Below are 20,575 nucleotides of genomic sequence, written 5' to 3'. Positions count from 1 at the left end.
TCATCTGTTGATCGAAACTTAGGTTGCTTCCATGTCATGGCTATTGTAAATAGAGCTGCAATGAACATTTTGGTACATGACTCTTTTTGAATTATGGTTTTCTCAGGGTATATGCCCAGTAGTGGGATTGCTGGGTCGAATGGTAGTTGTATTTTTAGTCTTTTAAGGAACCTCCATACTGTACTCCATAGTGGCTGTATCAATTTACATTCCCACCAACAGTGCAAGAGGGTTCCATTTCCTCCACACCCTCTCCAGGATTTATTGTTTGTAGATTTTTTGATGATGGCCATTCTGACCGGTGTGAGATTATATCTCATTGTAGTTTTGATTTGCATTTCTCTAATGATTAATGATGTTGAGCATTCTTTCATGTGTTTGTTGTCAATCTGTATATCTTCTTTGGAGAAATGTATATTTAGGTCTTCTGCCGATTTCTGATTTGGGTTGTTTGTTTCTTTGATATTGAGCTGCATGAGCTGCTTGTAAATTTTGGAGATTAATCCTTTGTCAGTTGCTTCATTTGCAAATATTTTCTCCCATTCTGAGGGTTGTCTTTTCGTCTTGTGTATGGTTTCCTTTGCTGTGCTAAAGCTTGTAAGTTTCATTATGTCCCATTTGTTTATTTTTGTTTTTATTTCCATTTCTCTAGGAGGTGGGTCAAAAAGGATCTTGCTGTGATTTATGTCATAGAGTGTTCTGCCTATGCTTTCCTCTAAGATTTGATAATGTCTGGCCTTATATTTAGGTCTTTAATCCATTTTGAGTTTCTTATTGTGTATGGTGTTAGGGAGTGTTCTAATTTCATTCTTTTACATGTAGCTGTCCAGTTATCCCAGCATGACTTATTGAAGAGGCTGTCTTTTCTCCATTGTATATTCTTGCCTCCTTTATCAAAGATAAGGTGACCATATGTGCGTGGGTTTATCTTTGGGCTTTCTATCCTGTTCCACTGATCTATATTTCTGTTTTTGTGCCACTACAATATTGTCTTAATTACTGTAGCTTTGTAGTATAGTCTGAAGTCAGGGAGCCTGATTCCTCCAGCTCCTTTTTTCTTTCTCAAGATTGCTTTGTTTATTCGGAGATTTTTGTGTTTCCAAACAAATTGTGAAATGTTTTGTTCTGTTAAAAATGCCATTGGTAGTTTCATAGGGATTGCATTGAATCTGTAGATTGCTTTGGGTAGTATAGTCATTTTCACAATGTTGATTCTTCCAATCCAAGAACATGGTATATCGCTCCATCTATTTGTATCATCTTTAATTTCTTTCATCAGTGTCTTATAATTTTCTGCATACAGGTCTCTTGTCTCCTTAGGTAGGTTTATTCCTAGATATTTTATTCTTTTCATTGCAATGGTAAATGGGAGTGTTTCCTTAATTTCACTTTCAGATTTTTCATCATTAGTGTATAGGAATGCAAGAGATTTCTGTGCATTAATTTTGTATCCTGCTACTTTACCAAAGATGCTGTTAGCATCTTTAGGAATCTCTATGTATAGTATCATGTCATCTGCAAACAGTGACAGCTTTACTTCTTCTTTTCCGATTTGGATTCCTTTTATTTCTTTTTCTTCTCTGATTGCTGTGGCTAAAATTTCCAAAACTATGTTGAATAATACTGGTGAGAGTGGCAACCTTGTCTTGTTCATGATCTTAGTGGAAATGCTTTCAGTTTTTCACCATTGAGGACGATGTTGGCTGTGGGTTTGTCATATATGGCCTTTATTATGTTGAGGAAAGTTCCCTCTGTGCCTACTTTCTGGAGGGTTTTTATCATAAATTGGTGTTGACTTTTGTTGAAAGCTTTCTCTGTATCGATTGAGATGATCATATGGTTTTTCTCCTTCAGTTTGTTAATATGGTTTATCACATTCATTGATTTGCATATATTGAAGAATCCTTGCATTCCTGGGATAAACCCCACTTGATCATGGTGTGTGATCCTTTTAATGTGCTGCTGGATTCTGTTTGCTAGTATTTTGTTGAGGATTTTTGCATCTATGTTCACCACTGATATTGGCCTGTAGTTTTCTTTCTTTGGGACATCTTTGTCTAGTTTTGGTATCAGGGTGATGGTGGCCTCGTAGAATGAGTTTGGGAGTGTTCCTCCCTCTGCTATATTTTGGAAGAGTTTGAGAAGGATAGGTGTTAGCTCTTCTGTAAATGTTTGATAGAATTCATCTGTGAAGCCATCTGGTCCTGGGCTTTTGTTTGTTGGAAGAAGTTTAATCACAGTTTCAATTTCAGTGCTTGTGATTGGTCTGTTCATATTTTCTATTTCTTCCTGGTTCAGTCTCGGAAGGTTGTGCATTTCTAAGAATTTGTCCATTTCTTCCAGGTTATCCATTTTATTGGCATATAGTTGCTTGTAGTAATCTCTCATGATCCTTTGCATTTCTGCAGTGTCAGTTGTTACTTCTCCTCTTTCATTTACAATTCTATTGAGTCTTCTCCTTTTTTTTCATGATGAGTCTCGCTAATGGTTTATCAATTTTGTTTATCTTCTCAAAGAACCAGCTTTTAGTTTTATTGATCTTTGCTGTCGTTTCCTTCATTTATTTTTCATTTATTTCTGATCTGATCTTTATGATTTCTTTCCTTCTGCTAACTTTGGGTATTTTTTGTTCTTCTTTCTCTAATTGCTTTAGGTGTAAGGTTAGGTTGTTTATTTGAGATGTTTCTTGTTTCTTCAGGTAGGATTGTATTGCTATAAACTTCCCTCTTAGAACTGCATTTGCTGCATCCCATAGGTTTTGGGTCATTGTGTTTTCATTATCATTTGTTTCTAGGTATTTTTTGATTTCCTTGTTGATTTCTTCAGTGATCTCTTGGTTATTAAGTAGTGTATTGTTTAGCCTCCATGTGTTTGTATTTTTTACAGATTTTTTCCTGTAATTGATATCTAGTCTCATAGGGTTGTGGTCAGAAAAGATACTTGATACGATTTCAATTGTCTTAAATTTACCAAGGCTTGATTTGTGACCGAAGATATGATCTATCCTGCAGAATGTTCCATGAGCACTTGAGAAGAATGTGTATTTTGTTGTTTTTGGATGGAATGTCCAATAAATATCAATTATCTCCATCTTGTTTAATGTATCATTTAAAGCTTGTGTTTCCTTATTCATTTTCATTTTGTATGATCTGTCCATTGGTGCAAGTGGGGTGTTAAAGTCCCCTACTATGATTGTGTTACTGTCAATTTCCCCTTTAATGGCTGTTAGCATTTGCCTTATGTATTGAGGTGCTCCTATTTTGGGTGCATAAATATTTACAATTGTTATATCTTCTTCTTGGATTGATCCCTTGATCATTATGTAGTGTCCTTCTTTGTCTCTTGTAATAGTGTTTATTTTAATGTCTATTTTGTCTGATATGAGAATTGCTACTCCAGCTTTCTTTTGATTTCCATTTGCAGGGAATATCTTTTTCCATCCCCTTACTTTCAGTCTGTATGTGTCCCTAGGTCTGAAGTGGGTCTCTTGTAGACAGCATATATACAGGTCTTGTTTTTGTATCCATTCAGCCAGTCTGTGTCTTTTGGTTGGAGCATTTAATCCATTTACATTTAAGTTAATTATCGATATGTATGTTCCTATTCCCATTTTCTTAATTGTTTTGGGTTCGTTATTGTAGGTCTTTTGTGTCTGTCCCCAGCGGCTAAGGTTTGTTCAGTGGGTTGTGTAGGGTTCCTGGTGGAGGGGAATAGTGTCTGTGTTCTGGTGGATGAGGCTGGATCTTGTCTTTCTGATGGGCAGGTCCACGTCTGGTGTGTGTTTTGGGGTGTCTGTGGCCTTATTATGATTTTAGGCAGCCTCTCTGCTAATGGATGGGGTTGTGTTCCTGTCCTGCTAGTTGTTTGGCATAGGGTGTACAGCACTGTAGCTTGCTGGTCGTTCAGTGAAGCTGGGTCTTGGCGTTGACATGGAGATCTCCTGGAGATTTTCACCGTTTGATATTTCTTAGAGCTAGGAGGTCTCTTGTGGACTAGTGTCCTGAACTTGGCACTCCTACCTCAGAGGCACAGCCCTGACACCTGGCTGGAGCACCAGGATCCTGTCATCCACACAGCTCAGAATAAATGGGAGAAAAAAATAGAAAGAAAGAAAGTAGAAGATAAAATAAAATAACATAAAATAAAGTTATTTAAATAAAAAATACTTATTAAAAAAAGTTTTTAAGTCATAAAAAGTAAAAAAAGAAAGAAAGAAGAGAGCAACCAAACCAAAAACCAAATACACCAATGATAACAAGTGCTAAAAACCATACTTAAAAACAAAAAACAAAAAACGAACAGACAGAACCATAGGACAAATGGTAAAATCAAAGCTATAGAGACAAAATCACACACAGAAGCATACACATACACACTCAACAAAATAGAAAAAGGGTTAAATAAATAAATAAATAAATAAATAAATATATATATATATATATATATATATATATATCGTTGCTCCCAAGGTCCACCTCCTCAATTTTGGGATGATTCATTGTCTATTCATGTATTCCACAGAGGCAGGTACATCAGGTTGATTGTGGAGCTTTAATCCGCTGCATCTGAGGCTGCTGGGAGAGATTTCCCTTTCTCTTCTTTGTTCGCACAGCTCAGGGGCTCAGCTTTGGATTTGGCCCCGCCTTTGCGTGTAGGTCGCCTGAGGGCGTCTGTTCTTCGCTCAGACAGGACGGGGTTAAAGGAGCAGCTGCTTCGGGGGCTCTGGCTCACTCAGGCCGGGGGAGGGAGGGGTACGGAGTGTGGGTTGAGCCTAAGGCGGCAGAGGCCAGCATGACGTTGTACCAGCCTGAGGCGCGCCGTGCATTCTCCCGGGGGAGTTGTCCCTGGATCCCGGGACCCTGGCAGTGGCGGGCTGCATAGGCTTTCGGGAGGGGAGGTGTGGAGAGTGACCTGTGCTTGCACACAGGCTTCTTGCTGGCGGCAGCAGCAGCCTTAGTGTCTCATGCCCGTCTCTGGGGTCCACGCTTTTAGCCGTGGCTCGCGCCCGTCTGTGGAGCTCCTTTAAGCAGCGCTTTTAATCCCCTCTCCTCGCGCACCAGGAAACAATGAGCGAAGAAAAAGTCTCTTGTCTCTTCGGAAGCTCCAGACTTTTCCTGGACTCCCTCCCTGCTAGCCGTGTTGCACTAACCCCCTTCAGGCTGTGTTCACACGGCCAACCCCAGTCCTCTCCCTGGGATCCGACCTGTGCAGCCCGAGCCTCAGCTCCCAGCCCCGCCCACCCCAGCGGGTGAGCAGACAAGCCTCTCGGGCTGGTGAGTGCCGGTCGGCACCGATCCTCTATGCCGGAACCTCTCCTCTTTGCCCTCCGCACCCCTGTTGCTGTGCTCTCCTCTGCGGCTCCGGAGCTTTCCCCCTCTGCCACCCGCAGTCTCTGCCCGCGAAGGGGCTTCTAGTGTGTGGAAACCTTTCCTCCTTCACAGCTCTCTCCCACTGGTGCAGGTTCCGTCCCTATTCTTTTGTCTCTGTTTTTACTTTTGCCCTACCCAGCTATGTGGGGGAGTTACTTGCCTTTTGGGAGGTCTGAGGTCTTCTGCCAGCGTTCAGTAGGTGTTCTGTAGGAGCTGTTCCACATGTAGATATATTTCTGATGTATTTATGGGGAGGAAGGTGATCTCCACTTCTTACTCTTCTGCCATCTTGAAGCTCCACCTTCCAAATTTTGATTCTTATTGAAACCTGGGAACATAAGAATTCAAAAAGGGTTGACTTTGTTCTGTTTGTGAAATAAACTATATTTTTTGAAATAAAACTTTGTTTATTGGTAAGTAAACATTTCAACTGAGCATTCTGAAACAAATTTTATTTGTCATATTTAGCATGTGGCAAAACAGCATGTGTTTCTAAAAAGCATGACTTTTAGGCAACAGAGCTATTGCAAATGTACTCAAATTTAGAAAGAAATACCCTTTTTCGGAAACCACCTTCTATGTTTTGTTTCACGAGATAATCCTGAGACACAATAAAGGATATGAGAACAAAGGGAATAAACTGTCTATCTTGACCTAATTGGGCATGCAGAAAATATTTGAGATTTGTATTCAAAACTTTCCTTCCTTAAATAGGATAATATATTATTTTTGACAGGTGTTCCAAAATTGTAGCTGCATTCAAACACCAGGAAATTCATCTGCAGTTCTTGGGCTATGTGACAAGGGACAGGACTGTTCCATGATGCTCCAGTACTTTTTAATCTTGTCGGTGGTCAGCAGTTTCATCTATTCTTTATCTGCCATCCCTGGATATATGGTTCTCCTGAGGTACAAGAATTATTTTCTTTATTTAGATTTATTTCTGGTTATTTAGTAAGGGAGCTTTTTCTAAGAAAGCCACTTAAGTCCACAGTATCTAAGGACCTGGTGCTCTATATATACCAGTTATTAAGATTTTCCCATTAAGCATTGTTGAATTTTACCAAATTTTAAAGTTAGCAATAAAAATGTTTATCTGTTGGTATTTCCCTCCCTATCTTTCCTACCTTATTCTTAGAGTTAAATTAGTGAACCTCTCATTGTTTAACACAAGAAGAGACACATTTATATTTTAGGGTAAACCATATGAAATGATCATTTTCCTAGTACAGAGTGGTTGCCTAGCTGTCATTTCTTATAGTTCAGCCTATAGGACAGCAGAGTTTAAAGCTGTCGGAAGTCTCAGTTTCACCAATTACTACCCACAGGGCAAAAGGCAGGTCAATTGATCTTTCTGAGCTCCTTTTATCTTTAATTAAAAAATGGATATATAATGAATGCTCAACTGTCTTATAAGGCTATTGTGAGACACAAACATTGAAGGGCTTACTGAAAATAGGAAATTGCAGAGCTAGGATTCAGACTTAGGTTTATTACATGTATTTTTCCAATTACAGCAGCTTCATGCCTTGTAAACAATTCTAAACATGCCTAGTAAGCAAAGTGCATTGTTTTCTCTTTTCTTCATCTTGAAGCAGAGTTAAGTTGATCATAATTCTCAGTTCATAGTTTATCCTAGGTGAGGTAAGGTTTCCCTCTTCTTTTATTTTACTTTATTTTAATTTTTTTCATTCCATTCCCCACTTCCTATTACCACCAACATCTATATTAATATGATAGACATATGTTCTTAAATACGTATTTTCCTTTGTAAAATATTAAGTTTTTTGTGTATTGTGTTTTATATTCACACAAATAGTGTTGTGCCATAAATTTGTTTTGGTTCAAAAGGCACATGGATACATAAATTCACCAAGTACTGCTAGTACTTATGAGTTATTCTCGTACCATCAATGCATGGGAATTTCTACTTCCTTATAGCCTTACCAACACTTAGAATTATTGAACTTTCTGACTTTGACTCTTCCAATGGGTGTAAAATGGTAGCTCACTGATGTTTTAATATGTGATTTCCTAATTCAATGAGTTTAAAAATTTCTTCAAACTTTTTTCTAGCTATTAATGCTTCTGCCTCAAGATGCTTATTCATTATTTTTGCCCATTTTCATTATAATTCCTATACTTTTCTTGGTGAATTATAGACATTAATGTAATATTGTTTACTTGCTACAATTATCTTTTCCTGGTCTCTCATCTTTCCTTTGAATTTTTTCATAGTATTTTTTATGAAATTAAATCCTAAATTTTGTTGTAGTGAAATCTAACAATTTTCTTGCCTTAGGGTTTGTGTATTGGGGAGTCACATTTCAAAGGGTTCCCATATTCCTAATTTATAAAAGTATTCCCCTAAATTTTATCCTACCAGCTATACAGCTTTACCTAGTTCTTTAAGTCATCACAAGTCTATCTTTATGTGTGGCTCAAGAGAGAGAGATATTCAGTGTTATTTTTCTCCAGAAAATAAAGTAGCTTTCCCAGCATCATAGCACAAATGAGAGGTCTTTATTCCATTGATTTGTGGTGTCATCTTTATCGTATTTAAAGTTTTTATATAACATGGGCCATTTTCATTCTTATTCTGTTCCACAGTTTATTTGTTCTCATACCAGTGACATTGCATATGTTAATGTCTCATACAGTAGCTCTTCCTCACCCACCCAACACTTTCACCTTCACTCTTCCTTTATTCTTTTCTTCCTAAATTGATTTAGCTATCAATGCATGGATCTTTATACTCACATATGAATTTGATTGTATGGATTCTATATATTAATTGGAGAAACTCTGACATCAAATATTTGTGAACATGGAATATTTTTCCATTTATTTAAAATTTCCTTTATAGATACTACACACACACACATATAATATGTATATACACACACAAAATGTCACCATGTACAATTGCAAATATATATGTACCCATATATATCCAAACATACATATATGGACATGTACTTATTTGTAATTTAACATGGTGTTATTTTCTTTTATATTTTCTAGTTGGTTATTGTTGGTTTAGAGGAATGCTGTTGATTTTTTAAAGTTTACTTTTTATCCAGCAACTTTTCTTATTTTTCTAATAACTTGTTGATTTTGTTAGGTTTTCTATGTAGAAATATGTGCACATATGGAGAGTTTTATCTCTTCACTTCCAAACCTTACACATCTTAGGTTTTAAAAATTTTCTTACAGCATCAGCTTGGACCTCCAAAACTGTGTTAAACTATTTGGTGATAGTGAGTATTCTTGTTCTTTTCTAATTTTAATGGAAACCATGTAAAATTTTTCCATTAAATATGATGCTTGCTATAGATTTTTAGTATGAGTTTTCATCTAGTTTCTGAATTTTTAATAATAGAATCAGTATTCAACTATCAATATATTTTTCTTCATCTAGGAAAAAATTTACATATAATCTTCCAACTCAGTACTTTTAGTGTAGTGGAAAAAAGTGATAGTTTTTTCCTACATTGAACTGCTTGCATATCTAAGAAAAACCATACTTAATCACAATATATTTTTATATATGATTTGATTTAGGTAATAATTTATTTAAAATTATTATATCTATGTTGATAAGTAAAACGTACCTTTTATTTTCTATTCTTTTTTGTTTGTTTTTTTTGGAATCTTTCTAGGCCCACAAAATAAATTAATAAATTTTCTATTTTTAAACCTCTGGAACAACTTGCATTAAATATCTGTTTGTTGAAAGTTTTATGAATTCACCTGTAAAACTATTTGTACTTTGGGCTTATTTGGTCAGTGATACTTGGTTATTATTTTCATTTATTTAATGTTAGTGTCTATTCACATTTTCCATATCTGCTTACACCAATTGTATACTTGTTAGTGTATGGTGTTTATAATATTCTTTTATCATTCTGATATTCTCTGATATATATATATATATATCAGAGAATATATATATATATATATTTCTTTTTTAAAGAACCAGTTTTTGGCTTTGATAATCTTTATTTCATCTATTTCTGCTCTTTATTTTATTTATTTAAAAAATTTTTTCCTTTTGGGCTTGCTCTGTTTTTCTTTATTCAACTATTTGAGTTTAACACTTAGATAATTTGCTCATTCTGATTAATGTAAATAAAATCATACATTTCCTTGCAAGTATTGCTTTAGTTATATCTGAACTAGTATTTTCCATGAAGCTTACTTCTAACTCTTTTGTAATATCTTTTATGTTTGCTCCACCACACAAAAATTTATTTATGTGTTATATAATTTCCATATCTATGAGAAATTTCTATAGGTATCCTTTATTATTGTTATTTCATTTTCATGTTCAGAGAATATAATCTGACAGATGTGGGGTTTGGGGGGAAATATTGAGGCTTTCTTTGGGGCGTAATGCATGTTCAATTTTTGAGTGTTTCATGTGTTTCTGAAAAGAAAGTGTAACTTCTGCATTTTGGATATACAGTTTCCATATTTCTTGAAGTTAATCACTGTGTTATCTAAATTTTGTAGATCTATGCTTGTTTTTGGTCTGCTTAATTCAACAGTTTTTTGAAGATGGATGTTAAAATCTTTTAAAATTGCTGATGTATTTCTTCCTATAATTCTGTCAGTTTTTTAATTTATATATTTGGAGGCTATATTGTAGGATGTAAATGTGTCTTTATCAGTATACTTCTATTATTAGCAGCACTTAATTTTCTTCTTTATCTTTCAGTCATTTCTTTCAGGCAATTCTATTTTGTCTCATTAAAATTGCAGTACTGGCTTTCTTTTGGTTCACTGCTTCCTGTTACACCTTTTTCCTTCCCTTTCTTTCCAATCTTCAGTCTTCTATTTCACTTTATAGACAATATGCTAGATCTGATTTTGTAATTTCAGATTGGTGAGTTTAACCCACTTGTATTTATTGTAATTAATGTGATAGGGCTCTTTTGCCACTTTATTTCATATATTCTATTTATTTGACTTTTTGCTTCTGTTTTTGCTTTCCATTGTATTTATTGGATTTTCTTCTGCTGCTTTAAAAGTCAAATCTTTCCAATGGCTAGCCTGATTATTGAAATTCTTAGCTACATTTCTGTTTTACTTATCAATTTCAAAACTTTTCAGTAATAATATCTACTTTCTATTAAGATGAATACTTAATCATGCTCTCATATCTCTTCATATCTTTACTCTCTTCCTCCAGCTCTTGCCAAGATCACATTGTTGGATTTAACACCTGAATTTTTATGGATATACTTATGCTTTTCTCTATTTTTGTGGAATCTTCCTGGATCTCCTACCATGATGGTAGAGGGATGCAACATCTATGCTACTCTGCCAGTTTTTAAGAACTATTTTAATTTCTCTCAGCATTTTCCCATAATTTGAATTTTAATTTTTCTTTCTTATTTCTGGATTCTAGAATTAATGTTGTTATCAATGTCAAATAGTGACAGCATTTGGAGAACAGTTTAAACTGTTTACAATTTCTTAGCTATAAGGATTTCATACTTTTGTGAGATCATAGGTGGTATATTAGAAATAGAGGAGAAAGAAAAATTCTTCAGTGAAATTTAAATGCCCTATTTTCTGTATTAAATGGTAACTATGGGAGCAAGAGAGTCACGCTAGGTCTCCTGGCTTTTCTTACTTCCTTCTCAGTAAAATCCTTGATGCTGTCTAAATAACCTACATGTTAGATAGATAATGACCAGATCAACTGTATTTCAGTCTATGACGCTGAAGAGTTATTTGAATTGGTAAAATACTTATGCCAAGAAAATGCCAATAATATGATGTTTTTGCTAAAAATGTACTACGTCCTTTTGTGAAGAAAGCTGCTTTCATTTTCTCAGCTTTGAGTTAATCAAAGAAGGGAAGGGAATACAGAGGAACTCTCCAAGTGAATTCTTGGAGCAGGTAGCCATGCTGCTGATGAAGTGAGTGGAGCACAAAAAGTGCCATTGGGGAATTATAGTCTTCATTTCTACTCATAGGAATTTCAGGCAACAGTGAAAACATCAGGCAATTTCTGGAGAGAATGGAGGAATCTATGCCACTCTTGAAAAGATACCAAGTCACTTAAAATATGTTTGCTTTGGATTTTTTTCATCACTTTCCTTTGAAAATTTTTATTCTGGCTTTCTTTTCTCCTTACATTTATTTTTTTAAATTCTTGGCTTTTCTGTATTTTGTTAATAGAAATAATTTAAATACACCTAGGGTTGTACTGTTCTTGTTTTAGGCTAAAGTTTTAACCATCAGAATCAAGAAATAGTATTCAAGAAGAGGATACTGGGGTAGAAATCAACAGATATGAAACATTTTCTTCCTTGATAACTTTATGATAGAAATGAATGAGCAAAAAGTGATGGATAAAAATGCCAAGGACCAGAGGTGGGGCTCCTGTGAAGGTTATGAACTGGATAATCAGGCCTTGAATAACCAAGACCTGAGCAGGCAGGAAAATTTTCTAAGGCTCAGTGTGTTACTAGCACACAAAGAGTTCTTTTAAGAAACTGTGGTAGATTTTAAATGTCTACTTTTTAAATTTATGAATTCATTTATTTTTTAGGTGTATCAAGCCTGAAGAGAAGTCTCTTGGTGTGGGATTACATGCATTTTGCACAAGGGTATTAGGTAAAAATAGTTATTTTTCCCAACATCACATCAGACCACTATTAAATACTAAGTAGATGAAATCACTCCCTCAGAGTAACAGTCTAGCAAATATCCCTTCTGCTTGTAAACAGCACTTTGTAATTAGTGTGAGAATGAAGAACAAAAAGAAATAGAGAACTTCTCTTTTTTATTTGAAAAAGACCTATCTGACCTTAACTCTACTTTTCATCAATGCAATTTGAAAAGCAAAGGAACAGGAAATGCTTTGTTAAAGTATAATGTGCATGTGACTGGCCCAAAACATTGCAGAAAAAAAATGTAAAGAATCATTAATTCAGTGTTTTTCTCTACTGATGATTTTTATTTTGCACTTATCCTTCAGATTACTTATTTTTTATAATCTAAAAACTTTACAGTAAAAGTAACTTCCAGTTTCTAAAAGTAAAATTTAAAGCAATAGATGTATATTTTGTTAAACTTTATTTGTTCTACGAATAAAGTTAAAATGTTTCCAAACAAAATATATCTTCTTACCTTGCTAATGGATTCTTCTTTCTCCCTTTTAATTGTAGCTGGAATTCCCGCACCTATATATTTTGGAGCTTTAGTGGACTCCACATGTTTACACTGGGGTACTTTGAAATGTGGTGAGTCAGGGGCATGTAGGATATATGATTCCACCAACTTCAGGTAAAGATAATTTTTTAAATTGCTTTCTAAGCATAGGCAGTGTGTAAAACGGTACCATTCATATCTAACATTTTCTTTGTCAAGGGACTAGATTACTTTTGCCTTTGTTTCCAGAATAGATAGTGGTACTGTATCTCCAATTCTTATTTATATACTAGAATTTTATTTCCTCAATATTTTCAAAGTACTTAATAAATATAAGCATGGGTGGCTTTCAAAAGCTTGTTCCTTAAATTGGTTGCAATCAATATATTGTTGAAGGTCGTGGCTGTACAAAAGCTACCTATCTAAATTATATTACTCTCAAGTACCCCCATTTAATCCTACATCATTTCAACATCTTACTAGGTTAAATCCTTACTTCCTTTCACTATCCACTTCTGATCTCTAAAATGGTATTTTTTTCTCCCTTATTAAATTTCACTGGCACAATATTCTTCATGTCTCTTAAAGCTTTATTTTTTTTTAATAACAGACCTGATTTTGAACAAACCTCATATGATAATATTAACCTGTTTTTTAACAAAACTCTTCCATTTTTCTCTTTTTATGTTCACATTCTTTTCCATTTGGAGACCTGGATTTTGTTTAAATTTATATTAATTTCTCCTTATGGGGCAGTAAGAATACTCATTTTCTAAAAATGATTTAGCATTATTTAAAATAGTCTAAGGTCTTCTCTTGATCAGTAAAAGGATATATGTCAAGAACTGTGAAGAGAGCAGACAGAATGTGATTCATGTTTTCATCAGTTCCCCTTTCCCCTAAAGTTCCACAGGGGTAATATGGAGGTGGGCACAGATACATACTGTGCATGCAATGGGTTTGCATCACAATTGAGGAAAGCCAAGGATCCCTAGTGTAGGTTGGCCTCATCCTGCTGCTTTGATTCCTGTTTATAGTAGCTTTGATTAAATGATATTAGACAAAATTATTATATTTGGTACCATCCTCTGTCAGTCAGGTGAATTAGAGTGACCAATGAAGTGTACTCATGAGAAAATTCATCAGAAACTAATACAATGTAGAAACAAGAGTTACATGTTGATGGACAATTCTTCATGGGTTCCTTGAATTTTGGCATATCTTGTCAGCAGAAGCTTTTGTTCTGAACTATCTTTTCAAAGATGTTTGAACAGTAAGTGACCTTGGAAGATAAAAATGGTCTTTTCCTCTGGAGCAGAGTTTTCTGTCCAGGATGATAAAGGTAACATCCCCCTCTGGGGCAAATGTTGGCAGATTTGCTTGCAACCCATTTAAATGATAGGGATTTCCTAAACTCAGGATTGCTTAGCTGTGACCCGAACGCAGTGTGTGCACAACATCCACCTGGGTCTCCTGTGTCCCCACTTCGGGACTTGGGGGGTGAAAACTAACCTGAACATGAAGCTTGTGCTGATTGCTGTAAAAAAGTCCTTTGTCTCTGACCAAGGAGGCTTGTATCTTCTGCCAGTTTCCATGCAGCTATGGCAGGCTAACTTGTTAGCTTAAAATCCAGGTAAGATCTAGGACTCTTTTACAATTCTTGAGAACAAAATACTGATTAACTTAAAAATTGGCCAAAAATGTAAGGATGATCACTTACATTTATTACCATCTAATGAAAAGTGGGGAAAGGATTAAGGAAAATTTGATGGAAGTAAGGCATAGGAAAATAAAAACACACAAAATAATTGAAAATAAAGCCTAAATATACCAGGTTTCACAATAAGTGTAAACCAATTGAACTCGCTTCTTAAAAGATAATGCCTTTCATATTGAAGTTTTCCAAATTCCAGCTACATGTTGTTTACAAGAGAGAGCCTAAAAATATAATGAAAAGAAAGGTTGAAGATAAAGGTCAGAAAATGTATACCAGACAAATGTTAAATCAAGCTTCTGTGGTTATATTAATGACTGTAAGACAAAGTAGAATTTAAAGTGAAAAGAATTAATAGAATTAAAGAAGGGTATTACTTAATAATAAAAAAAGCACTTCACCAAAAATATATAACAATCATGAATCCATATAAATCTGTCAACATAAACTCAAATATATAAAACAAAAATTCACAAAATTACAAGAAGAAATCTACAATTAGGAAAATTTCAACACACTTCTACAGCAAGTGAATATAAAATACAGATGAAAAATTAGTGAGAATATAGAAGATTGAACCATCCAATTGCGCAAAAATTATCTATTGGTAGATATATCGTGGTTTTTTTTTTTTTTTTTGATTTGCGGTACGTGGGCCTCTCACTGTTGTGGCCTCTCCCGTTGTGGAGCACAGGCTCTGGACGTGCAGGCTCAGCGGCCGTGGCTCACGGGCCCAGCCGCTCCGCGGCATGTGGGATCTTCCCGGACCGAGGCACGAACCCGTGTCCCCTGCATCGGCAGGTGGACTCTCAACCACTGCGCCACCAGGGAAGCCCTATCGTGAGTTTTTTTTTAACCCAAATAACAGCAACCATGGGAAAATAATGCAAACCTCATTGTAAAAGAGATTTAAAAAGAAACCCTTTTGCACGTTATTGCTGTGATTCTAAGGAGGGAATAAGATACAGATACACCCAAGAACTAGACCGAGTGATCTACTCCCTCTGTGGTTATTCCCAGTATCACTATGAAAAGAACTAGGAAAGGCCTAAGAACCTGGGGGACAGGGAAAAGCAAAGGGAGAATGATCAAATTTGGAGGAGTAAATACAGAGAAATAGAACAGCAAAGAAAACCAAAATAAACAAAGAACAACAACAAAATACTCAAGAAGAGCTTGTAAACTGAAATGTTAAAATACATGAATAAATCCAACAGTAAGAAAGACAAGCACATAAACTACCAATTGAAACATGACTTGATTCCAGATTAAATTTAATCTAATATAAGAATCTGACAAAGACTTTAAAATAAGTATGTTTAACCAGCTCGATAGGTTTAAAAATAATAAATTGATGGCATAATACCCATTAAAAAATGAATAAGAAATTATGAAAAAATTCTAGCAGAAATAAGAATATCAAAAAGAACTCTTGGAAATATTAGAGATTAAATGGATAGCAGTGAAATAAAAAGAATCCTAAATACATAATAACTTTCAAGTCAACATAAGATAAGAATTGGTGAAATGGAAGAGAGTACAGAAGAATTTATCTAGAATGTAAATCAATGATTTGAACGGATGCAACAAAAATGAACTACATAAGTAATGTTAAAGACCAATTAGCAATTAAAGGATATATCTCAGAAATTTTCTAGAACAGAGAATAGAGGAAATGGCAGAGATAAATTAAAGAACTAATGGCTTAGAATTCGTTAGAATTTAACAGAGTCATACATTTTCAGATCAAAAGTGCACTTCAAATGCCTAATGGAATAAATTAAATAGACATATCAGAGTGAAATTACAAATGCTCAAGATAAAGAAAAAACATGAACACTACCCAGAGAAATAAACATGTGACTTATAAAGAAATAACAATTAGACCAATAGCAGATAGGTCATCAACAACCATGGATCCTAATATCTTTATGGTCCTTATTGCTTTGGGTTTGTGTTGAAACAAAAACACAAACCAGAGAGCAAGAAATGATCAAATGTGACTACATATAAAATTTTTAAAAATGTTTGCAACAGAAAACACCATAGACAGTGAAGAATGATAGAACACAAACTGGAAGCATCTGGAACTCTCGTACACTGCTGGCGGTGAATAAAAACTATTGAAAAGAACCTTTGGGCAATATTTACTAAGCTGCATCCTCTAAGATGCTTACACATAGTTTAGAGAAACTCTTGCTCACATGCACAAGGAGACATGGCAACAAAGGTTTGTTGCAGTTTTGTTGATATTTAAAAAAATTTGAACAAAAGCGTCCCACAGGAAAATGGATAATTAGCCGTGGTGTGTTTGCTACCGAACTCAGGTTCGGCTGCTAGCCACTCAAAAGCCAATACACTGAGAGGCAGTGTCAGTAGAAAGGAAAGGTGCTTTAGTCAGAAAAGCTGCCAATCTGGGGAGAAGGGGGACTCATGTCCAGAGACCAACTCCGAAGATTCTGCTTAGCCATGACAGTTTTTAAAGGAAAAAGTGTTGGGGGGGAGGGGGAGGGTGGGAAGAATCTCAGTGAATCATGGAGGCAGGAGATTGTTCTGCATCATTCCCACGGAGTGCAGACTGGCTGACTCTATCTTCGGATGTTATCTTGCCTGAATGATCTGCCTGCAGGATTGCTAAGCGAGCTGTTGGGAGCAGAGAGCTAACCATTCTTTATCTATTTAATTCTTCACTCTTACTTCTTTTTAACTAGGAAAAGAATCAACAGGCTAGGCAAAGCATGGTGTGCGTTAAAGAAAGCGTTAAGTCAGGAGTTAGTTTCAATTGTTTAGTGATTTCATTCCTATAATTAGGGTTTTAAAGTTAGAGGGGGACAGAAATGGGTAAACAGGAAACGGGCAGAAGAGTTGCTTTCATGTTCATACATCACAATGTTGTTCAACAGTTAAAAATAAATGATGTAGAACTACATGTATGAGCCTAGTTTTAAACTACATGTAGAACTAGATGTATGAGCCTAGTTTTAAAATGGTGGGCTGATAGAAAAACTTTCAAAATAAAAATATAGTATTATGCCAATTATTTAAAATGTAAAAATATATACAATAATTGTATAAATTACGAATGGATACATGCATACTTTGTAAAGCTATAAAAATAAACTAGGAACAAAATCCATAAAATTCAACATAGTGTTACACCTGGGATGGGTTAGAATGTAGTAGGATCACAGGAATTAAATATTTTCTTTTAACCTGGTCTGAAACAAAAATGGCAAAATTTAATCATTTAAAAAACCTGGAAGGTGAGTACAAGTATGTTTAACTCTTTTTTCCTGCATTCTTGAAATGTTTCCTAATAAAAGAACATTTTAGAAGTAGAACATGAATATAAGAAGCAGAAATTAATAAATAGACTACACACCATAGAGGTAACCCCAAAAAAGCTGTGTTTTCTAAAAGATTGAAATATAATAATAACAATAATCTGGAAAGGCAAATAAAGAAAGAGAAGAGGCATAAATAAACACTATTAGGAACTAAAAAGGAAATGTAAGTACAGATACTTAGGAAGTTTATACATAATAATTTGGAAACACGTTAAATAGTTTTCTAGATTAATATGTATTATCAAATTTTACTATAAATATATAGAAAACATGAATATTTTCATAGCCATTTAAAAAATTTGAATCAGTCAAAAATTCTCATCTTCCAAAGACATCAAGTCCAGAAGCTTTTAAGGCAAGTATTACAAACCTTCAATGAACTGATGATTCCTGCATTATACAAGTTATTCCTAGAAACGGAAAAAGAGGGAAAATTTCCCAATTCATTTTACAAAGCTAGTGCAACCTTGATATTGACATTAGACAAGTTCAGTATAATGAAAAAAGTATAAGCTGATTTTACTTGTAAATATACATGCAAAAAATTATCAAATTGAATCCAAAAAGATATAAAAACTAACAAATAGAGTTTGTTCTAGAATTATAATAATAATCTTGGATATTCTGCTAATTACGTACAGAAAAATGATTTAGTGATATTTTACAAATTCACAACTAAAACTCTGAGCAAAGTCAAAAGAGGAGAAAGAAACTTCCTTAACCTGATTAAGATCATCTAAGAAAACACAGGAGTAAATATTATAATTAGTGGTGATTTTTGGAAGCATTCTTATTAAATATTGAAATAAAACTGCTATCCCTGTCAGTATTAAATTTAAGTTGAGGAGTCTATTCAGTGTAAAAAGATAAAATAAAAACAGTAACAAAAGATTAGCAAAGAGGGAAATAAATTTCGATCGTCTGGATAAAAAATCCCAAAACTCATTTTAACAAACATTAGAATTCATAAGTGAGTTCATGAGGTTAATTCATAAGGTTGACGTGCAAAACAATTAGCTGCTGCTCTCCTTATGAGAGTAAAATATTAATAATTAACTATATGCAAAACTATCTTTATAAGTTTTAATATGTTTTAACTTTTTTTGATAGATACATCTACCTTGGATTGCCAGCAGTGCTAAGAGGATCAAGCTATATACCAGCCTTTTTAATCCTCATTATTTTGAGGAAGTATCGTCTGCCAGAGGAAAATGCCTCTTCAGAAACTATGCTTGAGGCCAAGTTTACAGGGAAGGAAAATGAGAGCAAAGAGACGGACCAAAATTCCAAAGTTTTGAATGATGATGAATTGAAAACTAAACTATAATGCTCTTTTATATCATGCTTCGCAGAATTGGAGAACACACTACAACTTAATTGTTTTTAAAATCAATAGAGGTACTTACTGCAGGTAATATTTCCTTGTCTTTAAGAACCTCAACATTTTTCTTTACTCAAGGTAAAAAAATGTTCACTGATGGTATTTCTGAAGGAACAATGGCATTTGAGATTTTCCTCAGAGGGACATTTATAAACAACCTTCAAAGTAGGATATTAGAACCAGCTTTATTTTTATGTTAACTTGTTAAAACAGCAATTTCTCTTTTCACTCATGCAAAATAAGGGCATATTTCCCACATCTTTTCCACATGATGCTAAAAATTTCCTATTATGAAAATCTATTTAATTCCATTGAATTTCTGCTTTGATATCAGGATTATTTCGAGACTTAAATTCTTATCTTCTTATGTGAATATTTAAGTATTTTATTCAAATTTATCACTTCATGTGAAAGAAGAGTAAATCTTTTAAATCTATTTTGGAATTGTTCTTTACCTCTTCCTATTCATTCCAGACATGATTCTTTTAAAATAGATTACTCACTAATATGCCATCACTTGATTTCAATTCATTCCCTGCTTTTTGACTCATGTCATATATTTGCTCATTTTGTTCAGAGTACTGACAAACTTAATCAGGTAATTAAAAATCATGTAGCAAAGATTGTTGGATTTTTTTTTCAGCAATTCAATGGCAACTGAACTCTCTCTTAAAAACAAATGTCTAAGTCAAAGTGTGAAAGGTCATTATTAGAAAATCACTAGTCCTTTTTTTTTCAGTATTTTTTAATTAATTAATTTATTTTTGGTTGCTTTGGGTCTTTGTTGCTGTGCATGGGATTTCTCTAGTTGCATCGAGCAGGGGCTACTCTTGGTTGTGGTGCGCGGGCTTCTCATTGCAGTGGCTTCTCTTGCTGCAGAGCATGGGCTCTAGGTGCGTGGGCTTCAGTAATAGTGGCACGTGGGCTCAGTAGTTATGGCTGGCGGGCTCTAAAGCACAGGCACAGTAGTTGTGGTGCATGGGCTTAGTTGCTCCGCGGCATGTGGGATCTTCCCGGACCAGGGCTCGAACCCGTATCCCTTGCATTGGCAGGCGGATTCTTCCCACCAGGGAAGTCCCGAAAGACACTAGTCCTTAAAGGCTGTTTGTATTGCCAGATGTTATCCAAAAAATCAGTTTCCCAGATTCAGGAGGCCTCCTTAGTCTAATGTTTATGTCACCCAACGTGTCCTAAGTTAGAACACAAACACGAATTTTCTTTATGTCCTCTTAGAGAATGAAGTGTTTAAAAAGTAGCTTCTGTTATGGAACTGGGGTTAAGAAAATTCAAGATGTACATTTAAAACTAAATCTACCCTTATTATTATTTTGTAGCTTAGGGATACAATAAAAGTATGAAAGGATTTTAGAGACACAAGAGGCCTTATGGGTGATATGGAGTTTCTGGTTCAAGAGAATAGAATGAACAGCCATGTTTATCTACTTCTTATTCTCCCTCCCACTGAAAGGACAGTCAATATAGATGCAATGATAGAACTCCCTTAAGGGTGAGGAAGATGTGGAGAGGGAGGATTGGAAAAGTGGGTGTCAATATACTGTGACTATTTATGTGTCATATAAAGGGAATGGGAGTGTCT

At 34.8% G+C, this 20,575-nt stretch overlaps 1 protein-coding gene across 3 annotated transcripts in view; it reads left to right on the top strand.

The window, feature by feature from the left end:
* The window catches only part of SLCO1A2 (solute carrier organic anion transporter family member 1A2), a 51,242-nt gene extending 31,643 nt beyond the window's left edge, over nucleotides 1-19,599 (top strand). For all 3 annotated transcript variants that reach the window (XM_049693840.1, XM_049693842.1, XM_049693841.1), the window contains 4 exons: nucleotides 6,106-6,278; nucleotides 11,935-11,999; nucleotides 12,554-12,671; nucleotides 18,708-19,599. In XM_049693840.1, the coding sequence (XP_049549797.1) occupies nucleotides 6,106-6,278; nucleotides 11,935-11,999; nucleotides 12,554-12,671; nucleotides 18,708-18,924 (573 nt within the window). In that variant the 3' untranslated portion in view covers nucleotides 18,925-19,599. The remainder of the gene's footprint in view (nucleotides 1-6,105; nucleotides 6,279-11,934; nucleotides 12,000-12,553; nucleotides 12,672-18,707) is intronic.
* Nucleotides 19,600-20,575: the final 976 nt, after the last annotated feature.

Source organism: Orcinus orca, chromosome 11 (assembly GCF_937001465.1).
Source record: "Orcinus orca chromosome 11, mOrcOrc1.1, whole genome shotgun sequence".
In the NCBI taxonomy this organism is placed as follows: Eukaryota; Metazoa; Chordata; class Mammalia; order Artiodactyla; family Delphinidae; genus Orcinus; species Orcinus orca.
Note: the sequence above shows the minus strand (reverse complement) of the source record. Positions and strands in the feature narration are given on the sequence as shown.